We start from the raw sequence: 12,165 nt of genomic DNA, 5'->3' as shown, positions 1-12,165 counted from the left end.
CCAGAGCAAATTAAGCAAGCCACCTGAAGTGCGCACTTTACATATTGAGCAGAGCATTGATAATTACTTTGCAGGGTAAATTATTTGCAATAATATGCCGCAAGAGGAACTGTCTTGTATCTCACTTTAAACACTTGTGCAGCTGCTATGACGGCGTGGTTGGTGTCCTTGCCCCCCACGCTAGGCAAAGGCAGATGCAGGTGTAAGAGTGCTCAAGTGTCCCTGTCTGTCTACTCGGGAAGGGTCGATGAGCACTCACGCACTGAATCCCTCCTTTACCACCTCCTCCTTCTCTTCCTCTTTTGGTCCTCTGTGCCATTGGCCCTTTTCCTGATCCCAGGACACAATCTCAGAGCTGGATGGCATAACAGCCTCTCGGTTCCCCAGGATACACACAAGTTCACTCATGCGTATGCCCTCACAATTGAAGGATGGCCATCCAAAAAAAAAATTCACCACTGGCCTTTTCTCTGGACTCACACCATAGCAAAATATATCCACTAGAGGAGCGGTGCAGAGAATCATATGAATCAACCGTTTAGGGAAATACACACTCCAGAAGATGCTCTTTATTTATTTATTTTTTTAGTAATCACATTTCTTGTTTTTCTGGACCTACTTTGATGGATTTTCCAAAGAGCCTTCTGGTGCTGCTGCTACACTTAGCAAACTTCACAACAACTCAAGGAACACGGCCTTATTTGCTGAGCAACAGTGAAGCTTTGTGGCTTGCCTAATAGTTCGCAGTAAGTTATGAGCCCTTTGTGAACAGGAGAAGGAAAACAGAGATTGGAATTTGGCAGGAACATAATAATACAGAATTCTTCTGTTCATGGAACCTGATTTTTTTTTTTTTAATGGAAAACAATTGAGCATTGTTTAAGGAAAGAAAAGCAATAGTGACAGATGAAATATAGAGTGGGCCTCTTTTTGTAAAACATTAAACAAAGCACTATTCAGCCCATGTCCATTTTGTTATTTATAAAGATAACTTCTTCTGTGCACTAGAGAATGCACTTCAACAAAACCAGTGTAACATCTCTCATAGCTGCCAGAATAGTGAGTGGAAGAGCTTGTGCGGTGTGCCAAACAGAAGTAGAGGGATGTATCCCAACTCGCCAAAGAGAAGAAAAATAAGTCTAAAGGGAGCCTGGAAATCTCAAAAGGGAGGAGAAGTTTGAAAGAACAAAGGAAGTCTTGAGCAAAAGCATCCATGCCACAATGTGGACATCAGCTAATTATAATGGAGCAATTTTACGGGGAGCGGGAAAACCAATGAAAAATTGGTGACTGTGGCTGATTTATGAAACTAGAGGGGAAGCGGTGCTGCACAGCAGGAAACACAGGTCTCGCCATCACGAGGACATCACAGGCAAGTGAAGTGCCAAAGTGAAACAGCAGCAGGTTTGCTACAACTGCTGTTGGTTGGCATATGGATTGTCAACACACAGTACCCCACATTCTCAGTCTCTATTCTTGTTCCTTTAACTTCCCTAATATATACCTGTACATTACAAGTTCTGATCAAAAAATGAGCTAGTTTTTTGTTTTCTACAGAAAGAAAAACAATCTTGCTTTTAACTGGATTTGTGATCCTCGGTGGGATAAGTAAGGAAATTGCCTTTAACACTGTAGGAATTAAGCCGTCCTATTCATATTCAAGGGGATGGGAGGAAAACAGCTTATTATCTGCAGTTAGACCTACTTGTACTTCTTTGGCTTTTTTTTTCTTTCCCTCGATTCTTTTTCTCTTTCTGAATAAATTAATGGCTTTCATTGAGAACTGTTGCTCAAGGGAAAGGGGTTTCTCTTCCTCCTTTGTCTTTGGGACCGTGTGTGTGTGTGTGTGTGTGTGTGTGTGTGTGTGTGTGTGCGTGCGTGCGTGCGTGCGTGCGTGCGTGCGTGCGTGCGTGCGTGTTCGTGTGTTTTTAAAGGACTGTTAGAAAAACGGCTGGGGTAGAACCAGGGAGGACAGAGACTAGCCATGTTTCATGTGACATGTCAATTGGAAAATCAAAACAGGGGTAGTTCATTTGCTCCACCCAGATGAGGCCATCTAGCTGAGCCATGATGAATAGGGGTCAGGCAAGCCACACCTCAAAGATTTATGATTAAGGCTTATTATGTTGGGAAACTGACATTGATTGCTGATTTAAACCTCTGAAACCAATTAATTTGCCAGTGCTGAATAGAAAGCATGGTCAACAGTGTGTGTCATTCTGACAGGTTGGATGTGAAGAAAAAGTGAAGGGCTAAATGAATGGCTGGCACCCAGCTCTGTTTGGAGGTGGTTAAAAGTTACCACACGTGATTGACAGCTAATACAGAAAAAAAGGAGAGAGGATGGAGGAAAAAATGAGATCTGAAGGGCAAAAGCCGAAACCTCAGCCACTGATCTGAGTAATTGCCCAAAAATTTGGTTCACAGAAGACATGTACAAGCTGCTGTTTTAGCAATGCTAAAATGGTTTCATTCATGGGGCGGCACAGAGAAAACCTGAGTAAATGAATGTGAAACACAGCCCTAATAAAATCAGAGAGCTGACAGACATGGTTGAACAGGAAAATGTGCTGTATTTCCACTCCATGGAAGCGGGTGCTGTAGTGAATTAGATGCTGACTGAAACACAAAATGTTTAAACGGGCCTGCTGCTAACCATGTGTCTGACCACTCGCATTGTGCTTCAGCTCTTCGTTGCATTTGTCCAGAGCGATGCAAAAACGGTGTGGGAGCCACGAGCACTACACCTACCACAGTCTATTACCCATGGGATTTTTTTGCTGTGTTCACAGCAAAATGCCACATTACACTTGGTTGTATGTTATTTCTCTCTGCGGTTGTAAAGGGGGGTAGCTTGTGTTTACTAATACTCTTTCCTCTGCATTAGCTTCTCCTTAATTCTTTTGCTGGCTTGCTCAGAAGACACATGCATCATGACAGAGTTCCAAAATGAAATCATTAACTAAATTGCTTTCTTAAAAAGCCACAAGTGTGCAGCAGGATTTGTGTGTGCGTGTTTGTTTGGCTGTGGGCCATGGGCCTCTGGTTCCCAGGCAGCCTGTGCCCCGGCTCTGTTGTGGTTCCCTGCCACCACACTCATTATACTCAGCCTCAGCACAGCACGGTGCAGGGCTGCAGCTTGCCTCGCCTCACTCAGTGGGCTAGTAGGAAATAATCTAGTAATCTCAAACTACTCCTCCATTTCAACTGGGCCCCCATTCACACAAAGAGGCCCTTTGTCCAAAATCATTTATGATCACCCTCTGGATCTCAGTCAGGAAATCAGTCAAAACTACATAAAACAAATATGGGTTCGTGTATTATGTTAAGCTTTTTCTGTAAAGCTGATCCAGTTTTAGTGTGCTGCTGTATCAAACCAAACTTCCTACCGTGACTTCACAAACTTAAATGACTTAAATAACAGGAGGGGGGAAATATCCATGTCATTGTCAGATAGGCATGAACAAAGTCTCAAGTACAATACACGATAAATATGTATAATTTGCACACAGAAACACACAAAGTGCAAACACAGAAAATATGTTGCAAACTTTCGGGAAATGTTATCAATCTGTCTGAGATAAATTTCAATAAACAAAGCAAACAAGGCAAATAAAGAGTGAAGGACAGACAAATATTTGATAAGAGGATAAGGACGTAGCTCAGCTGCTCGTTGGGGTCGCGGAGGACCCCATCCACACACACACATGCATACACACAGCCCTGACTGACTGCCTGCTTTCTGCTGAGCTAAAGGTAGCAGATGTGTCTTTCACAGCCTGTAGAGTGTGTAACCAGTCTGCAAACAATAGCTGGAACCTGACAAAGGTCGTTGCACTTGCAACACACTCTTTGCAGTAAAGTGCAGTCAAATCTTGGCCACTTCTGTAAACCATTCTCCCCTTTTCATTTTACAGACAACTAAGGCATTTCACACTGAACACAAGCATTGTCCAAAAGTTCTGTTTCTGCTGTTAGTGTCTCAGCCAATTAGTCACCTACTGATATCCTATTTGAATGCCTATGTAATCCCCTTTAAGATAGTTAAGCCACCTTTTTTGACCTTTTCTTAATATACCAGTTGGTGTAAACATGTTCAATCCTATTAACCTAAAAATATAACATGGGGCCATGTACTAAAACCCCGCTCTTACTCTTAATTACCACAGACATCCATAGCAGTGAAGATCCATGCCTGCCACCATAAACTCGGGGCACAGGAAAATGTTTCAGCATGGCAGATGGGTGATGTTTTTGTTTTAGTTCTCTTTAAAGATAATTTAAAGATTCCCAGTTAAATAGCTGTGAACATATTTAAAAGGAAAATTACAAACACGCACTTCTTTCGAGTAAACCAAATATAGTGAGTAAAATGTGCCTCTTGACTCCTCTTTACCAACAAGTGGTGTCAGGTGCATGTAGCCAAGGTGAACTGGCATTAAAGGAAACAAGTGTGCAATCTAATTTTTTTTTTTTAAAAAGGGGGGGAGGGATCTTTTGCATAAAGAACATGACAATGTGAAAAATTATGAACATTTTAAGGTTGGGGTTTTTTTGGGGACAATTAGCGACACAAGTTTTGGTCAGTCTAGATACATAATGTGACCAAATTTGACTAACACATCTTATTTACTTATTTTTAACACCGTGTTAATAAAAATGTGTCATTGGGCATACTGCATGATGGGTTGTGCTTCTCCTTATTCTGTTAGCATGTAACGGAGATTGTGTTGTGCAGCCAGTGTACACTCTTTAAACTCTCGCTCTGTGGTGTCAGCAGGGCAATCACCCGGCATCAGGCATATGAGGCATATCCGCTATAAATGGAAGCCACATCACTATAGCGCTAAGCTAAAAATACAGGCCCTGGTTTCTCCCCCTTCCCTGTATTCTCAATTGTGTGTACAGCTTAAGCTAAAGACTGGCTTTATGTGGAAAAAATGAGGGCTTTTTTGGACCTGTTGAGGAGTTGCAAATCTACTGGATTTTGACAGCAAAATGCATAATGCAAAAAAAAAAAAAAAAGAAAGAAAGAAAAGAAAAGAAAAGAAAAAAATAGCACAAGACCCTTTTCTTTTCACTTACAAGCCAGGGTTTAGGAGAGCTCTCTAAAAGCTATCAAAAGTTTAAACATTTCCCACATTCCCTGTCTGTGGGTGTGCCTGTAAAGTGCTTCGCTCCACTCTCTTGAAAACCTCTAAGGGATTGCATCACTGGACGGCATGCTACACCATGGTAGCAACATACTGTAACATGGGGGAAATACCTCATTTTGGTTGATTCATAAACACCTTGTGCACTGGTGCAATGGTGGAGCCGGCTGCTCCCGGAGCCCGTTTTAGCGGGCATACAGATTGCAGCGTGTCTCTGTTCTGTTAATCGAGTCTCAGCCTTTGTGGGGTCTGTTGTCTCTGACTAATAGCGTACATTGGCCCTCTCTCATTATCAGAGTGGGTCTTTATCAGAGACCCTTGTTTGATACAGTTAGAGTTGATGCATTATGAACTGCACACCAAGAGTCAGCAGTGATCTGCATATTCAATAACTTCCGTAATTATATGCGCAATTCATCAGATGGGATGTGATTGCAGGGGAAGTGGAATAGAGTGGAATAGAGAGGAGCAGAGAGGTCTGATTCCTGGAGGACTAAAGTCTAATCACAAAACTAACATGATAATTGAAATCTAAATTGAAAGGTTTAGCTCTCAGGGAGAGTATGTCAGACATGGAGTGTAGAGGCGCTAGTAAGAGTGAAACAGAGGGAGAATAAGAGTGGCAGGAAAAATTAGAATTAAACCATCCATATAGATATTTACAATCCTTGTCTGGGTCAATATCAAAAAAGTAATGCCTTACATATTACTTGTTCTTGATTTTGCATTACTGTATTTATTTTCTGTCTGACTTGTGTGTTGCTTATTACTTTTGCATTGCTTGGAAGTATCCTTTCCTTTCTAGAAAATTAGACTTTGTGAGCCTATAAACAATTTTCTTTTTGGGCGCGTCTAATCAGAGAAAGGATTTCGGCGTGGCATTGTAATGAAATAAAGATGTCTTCCATTTCACCTCAAACACGGCGCCGTCTCCACCTTCACCTCTCGTATTTCACTTGTTGTGAGGAAACGAGACAGTGCAGGAAAGTCCTCTGTCTCGTTCTCCCCTCCTCCCCCTTTCTCAGCTGTCTGTCCAAACCACAGGATTCATATTCATCCCTCAATAACATTTAATTAGTAATGCCAAATTCATTAACCTATACTGCTGTTACACTGGCCTCAGCCATAAATTAGCTTAATGTGAGCAGACGTATTGCAGCTGTAATAAGGGACATAAAACTCAAAGAGAAACGCGCAGTGTTCCTCCATAGTCATGGATCATTATAACTCAGCAGTGTTTGAGAGCAGGAGTTTTCCTTTTCACTGTAGCAGCTCTTTAGTAGCTCTTAGCTATGAGGCCTTTTTCCTCGTACTGCACAAGAAATATGTGTTAGCTCAAAATTAAGAGAATATAATAAAAAAATTGTACTCACAGAAAAGCAATCATTTTAATCACCATCCAGTCACTTTCAAGTCTTTAATTAAATCATTGACATTATAGTATTAAAAGTATATTTTCTTTTTTTTTTTCTTAAGGTGTTTCATGTCATCGTTTTGCATGCAAAAGCTGTTTTTTGGTGTAAGAAAGCAGTGGAACTGCAAAAATAAAAATAAAAAGGTTATTTTTAACCAGCTGAGGACATGTTTACATTTTTGGTTGTGTCATATTACGGAAAATCTAATTTTCCTTTACTAGCCCCAAAATGGCCAAACATGAGTCTTTGTTTCAATCCTCCAACAACGTTCGCTGGTCATTGACCTTTTTTAGAAAAAAAATTATACACACATATATACACATATATATATATATATATATATACACATACATATATATATATACACATATATATATATATATACATATATATATATACACATATATATATATATATATATATATATATATATATATATATATACATATACATATATATATATATACATATACATATACATATATATATATATACATATACATATATATATACATATATATATACATATACATATATATATACATATATATATACATATACATATATATATACATATATATATACATATACATATATATATATATATATATATATATATATATATATATATATATATATATATATTTTATTTATTTTTTTAGCTCCTCTATGCTCTGGGGATCTCAACTAGCCAGCCCACACCAAAAAGCCTATTAGACCTGGATCCCACTTTTGTTTTTTAAAAAGGGTCTTGTCCTTTCAGTACACTCACTTCCTCGCTTTCTGTTTTTCAAGCATAGGTGGTGGAGGAACACAAGTTCATTGTTCCCTCGCAGATGGAAGTTGGAGTTACCAGGGTAACAGCTCTAATCCTCCTTTTTTTTTTTAACATTTCTTTCATATTAACAGCCTATCGAGTGCTACCTTTTAAGTTACAGGCAAGAGTGCTCACTCACTTTTAATTAGCTATGATTCTGTTTGCCAGGAGACAGCATGATGAGCTAATCGAAATTTACGAAATAATGACGTACTACAAGCAGCTACTTCTGTCTCCTGAGGCCTGCTCTAAGAATAACAATAATGAGGCCATTATTGAGGATTGCACTTTAAAACGCTGCCCTGCCACCAAAACAGAGGACATAATTGTTCTGGTGTTTTCCATACAATCAACTACCCATTGTGGATGACTTGAGAACTAAGGGAGCAAAGAATGGGCGCCATAATGATTGGTCTGTGCTGCCATGAAGATCCTGTACAAAGTGTCCGCAGAGGCAGGAGCTCGATAGACTGCTGATTTGCTTGGACTGTGGATGAAGACAACCATCTGGCTTTGTAGAAAAATGTCCTTTCTGCTTTCTGCTCAAATAGTCCCCGGGCTACATTTGAAGAAGACTCACTCATTCATATGGGGGAAAGCTCAGAGTGACACAGGCTCATGTGAAGAGGCCACAGAGTTGCGGTGGAGAAGCGCCACTAATACAACCTCCAAAACACATAACCGTTAGTAAATAATCAAAGGTGTGACTATTAAGACATATTTGACAAGCACTGCTATACACTTATTTTTTAAAAAGCCTTTGTAGTTTAATAGCAACTGTCAACTGAGCCTTATCTCGCATTTCGAGATGACTCAATTAGATAATCACATATCTGGCCACTAAAACTAACTGCATTACCAATCGAATCAGCTACATTTTTGGAATTCAAAATATCCTGGAGCGGAGACAACGACAAAGAAAGGCTGCAGAATTAAATATTTCACCAAAAAGTTCTACATTGAAACTTGCTGGGTTGGAGCTCAGTGGGGTTGTGCAAACACAGTGCTATAGCTATTAGCTGTGCTCCATTGTAAAGGAGTGAGAGAGACAGAGCTCGAGGGCAGGAGGAATGCTAAGTGGGCCCCTTAGCCCAGTCAACCTTCAGTGGGTTTCATTTATCTTCATCTTGTTAGACTAAATTAATTAACAATCTCAGTGTTACACACTTTCTCCTTTCATTACATCAAATAATGGCAGAAATGTAGGGGGAGGTCCTGCCCACTGGGAGTAGACAGAAACTGAAGACATCTCTCTCCCTCACTCTACCCTTATGCTTCTCTCTCACTCACTTCGTATGTCTGTATTCAGTCTTTCTTCCTTCCCCTTTCTCTCTCACACTTGCTCTCATTTTCCCAGCCTATGTGACTACGCAGACAAAAACCTGTTCAACATCTTTCATAAACATATAAAAAATTGATCTGAGGTGAAAACGCACCTTCTCTTCGACAAGGGAGGCTTACGGTAATGCAAAAAAACCAAACAATTGTCCATTAAAGACACCGTGTACATCGGGCGCTGTAATTTTTTGCATTCGTTTTTACAACTACCGAGAATTTGAAACGCACAATTATTGCCATTATACAATGGAGAGTCTTTGAGCTGTGGGGTAAATAAGGGGCTTTCTGTTGGAGTTTGATGTATTTTTCACGACGGCTGTGTATCAGATGCCATTAGGAAGCAGCAGTTGTCAAAAATGAAAGTGGATACTTTTACAGCTAAGAACTCTCTGTATGTGTGACTCAAAAGCAAACTTGTGATTCATTACAGTAATGAAAGGCACATCTGGTATGCTTTGGTGATATGGAGTACACTATAAAAAGTCAATAACAAATGCATATAGGAGTAGATATGTCTGAATTTGTTCAGAAAGCTCCCTTTGACCTAATTCTGTTGTTTGAGAAAAGACACTGGGATTGTACACCAGAGGAATGCCTAACTGCCACATCCATCCGCCCCTGTTTGCATCCTTTTCTCCCTTTTCACCCCTGCCCCCACCCCAAAGCCCACTCCAGGACACAAGTCTTTATCAAAGCAAAAGGGCTAACCCTGAAGCAAAGCCTGCCTTTAATCTTGGCCTGATTGTTAAGGCCTCCCAATCTCCAGCCAGTGTGCGTGATATCTTTCTGCTGCTGCTTCTCCTTTAATTAAAACAGACATTGACAGAAGGATGTGGATTAGCAGTGCAATAGTGTGTTTACTTAAAATAATTGCAGTGTTTTCTCTCGACTGTGAGAACAAAAGGAAATTGTTGAAAAGCAGCCAAGGTCAAAGGTCATGTTCCAGTATTTGCCTTCTAATTTTTGTAAAACTGGTATATGTAAGGATCGCTTTAAGAACTATTTCTTTATCCCGCATCCTACTAAATGCAGTTCATCTTTAGTACACTTATTTTTCCAGCAGATTGGTTTTGACAGGTGCTGAGAGTTAAATGGTGTCGTCCACTTTGTAGCATTACTCAGAAAAAAGACAAAAAAAAAAAAAAACATGGAAATGAGCAATGGCAACATGCTTTCAAAAATTTAACATGCTGTATGCCTGAATAACTCCTGTCAAACCATAGTAGATATACCACACCAGATAAATTGGTTCCATGCCCTGAAAGATAAAACAGTAACTGTACATTTTTTGCATTACTTATTTTATTTGTTTAGTGAACAGAAACTATATGAGGAATTCATAAAAATAAAAAATATATAGGTAAAGTATTTGCACTTTTTGTGAGTTTTGGTTTACAGTTAGAGATGCATTTTTTTAAACCCTTGTATAATATAATAAAATAAGAAAACATCTTATATAGTATGACTTTGCAAAATAGGTTTGGACCAAATTTCAGTTGTCTGAAAGCTCTGAAATCAGCTTGCTTCTTTCTTAGGTGTATAAATGTGGGACTCAAGCTCATTGAATGCTAAAGATAAATAAAAAACATTTAAATACATGAGAAATGTTCCTATTGAATTCCTGAAGGACATTTTGACTAGCGAGAGTAATGGTATCAAATTGTCCTTTCTTTTTAAAATGCCCCCAACAGTTCTGAGGAAAAAAATGCTGTTAATTTAATCAAATAAGTGACCTTTTGAAAAAGAAATCAAAGAGGATTCATTAGCTTTAGTAAAGTTTGGCTGACAGCAGCTTTGAAAGGCAGATGCTGCTGCTGTGGCTTTTAATGAGCCAACCCTAATTAGGGAGCAACGCTGGAGCCTAGAGAAGGTGGTTGACTAGGAAAGGAGCCAATGGTAAATAAGCTCTCTTATTTACTTCCTCTGTGTGTAATGACAGCACAAATTTTTAATTAGAATCACAGGAAGGGTAAAGACAAAAATGTAAATCTTTATGTCACGCTGAATACAAACACAGAGCACGACAGGAAACAACAGTACATCACAAGAACAATATCCCAGCGACTGCCTCACCCCAGTAACCCCAACATCCCCGATTAGGGGTGGTTAGTAGGGGAGAGACGGAGAGGCAGAGAGAGAAAGTGGTCAGACAAAGGCATGCAGCTTAAAGACAGAAACCCTGACCTGCAGTTTTTTTTAAGCTGTGATACAGAGAGGAAGGAGGGAGAGGGTGGGGGTGGGGTTAAGGCCAGCTCATGTGTCCCTCAAGCTGTTGATGTGTGCTTTCAGTCTGACTTAAGGCTATCGGGGTGAGCATGCTACTCAGCCACACACTACACGAGCACAATCATAACAAACAGGTTGGGTAAATATGTCAGAATCCGTGTTTGACAATGTTCAAATATACAGACACATGCGCACACACAGACATGTGCACGCACACACGGGACAAAGTCTAAAGCTAACATGTGTCAGAGAGTTTAACCCCTGTTAGCCCGCTACCACCCATGCCCGACCTATGATCCTAAATGGCAATAACGGAAATGAAACTAACCTCAGTAAAAAGCTGCTACGAAGAAAGCCCTCCATGTCAGCGTGTGGGGTTCTGGCAGGAGAAATCACAGAGAACCATTTTCACTATGAAATGAGTAATAATTAAACAAAAAAAAAAAAAAAACAAGAAGAAGAAGAAAAAGAAGGAGGAGGAGGAAGGGAGAAAAGAAGGAAGGAAAGAAAGAAAGAAAACACAGAGATCATACATCTTCCTCATATGAGATCTTATGTCTTTAATTAAAGCAGAAATATGACTCGGAATCCATCCTGTCTTTTTATGATCTGACATCATTAATTATACCTCTTTCCATCCAGGGAGTGGATTTGCATACAACATCGCTTTGCACTGAGAGCCTGATGATATGTTTGCATCAAATAAACTCTGCCTACTGATCTCTATACAGACTGTTTCCACTGCTGTGTGCAGATATACGCATGTACATCCAGCAGTGTAACCGCAGATCCCAGAGCAGCCCTAGCCTGTTCAGAGTAGCCAGCGGTGGTCCAGCTGCAGCCCATGTGTAGCGAGGGTGCTGTGGCTTCTGGGAGCCCGGCCGCAAGGGGACCCGAGCTGGGATTCGCAGCGCCAATGAGGCAAAAGGATGTGGTCATGATGTCACCGCTTGCAGGGGTCGTTCAGAAGCTTTACCCACAAAAATACTGAAGACACATGTTTAAAATTGACTTACAACAGGTTTCCATTATCCTGTGTTATTGGCCTGTATATAATATGTGCTTTTATTGTGTTAAGATTGGCTGAAAATTGATTAGGAATTCCATGTGCTTCGCTTTAAGTGGGAAAAACAGGCAGAAATGTCAAGGAACAGATTTGTCAGTGGAACTTTTATCCGTGGTTGAAAATTAAACGTCTCTCTGATCTCACAAGCCC

The 12,165-nt window shown here is 40.1% G+C and overlaps 1 protein-coding gene across 13 annotated transcripts in view; it reads right to left on the bottom strand.

Annotated features, from left to right (window-relative positions):
- Positions 1–12,165, bottom strand: part of sox6 (SRY-box transcription factor 6) — a 126,879-nt gene that overhangs the window by 86,173 nt on the left and 28,541 nt on the right. For 8 of the 13 annotated variants that reach the window (XM_085157881.1, XM_085157865.1, XM_085157949.1 and 5 more), the window contains one exon: positions 11,278–11,328. The exons of the other annotated variants lie outside the window; for them this stretch is intronic. In XM_085157881.1, the coding sequence (XP_085014007.1) occupies positions 11,278–11,312 (35 nt within the window). In that variant the 5' untranslated portion in view covers positions 11,313–11,328. The remainder of the gene's footprint in view (positions 1–11,277; positions 11,329–12,165) is intronic. 13 annotated transcript variants of the gene reach the window in all.

The sequence above is a fragment of the Neolamprologus multifasciatus genome, chromosome 1 (assembly GCF_963576455.1).
Source record: "Neolamprologus multifasciatus chromosome 1, fNeoMul1.2, whole genome shotgun sequence".
Taxonomy (NCBI): Eukaryota; Metazoa; Chordata; class Actinopteri; order Cichliformes; family Cichlidae; genus Neolamprologus; species Neolamprologus multifasciatus.
The sequence above is the reverse complement of the archived record's forward strand: the minus strand, read 5'-3'. Positions and strand labels throughout refer to the sequence as shown.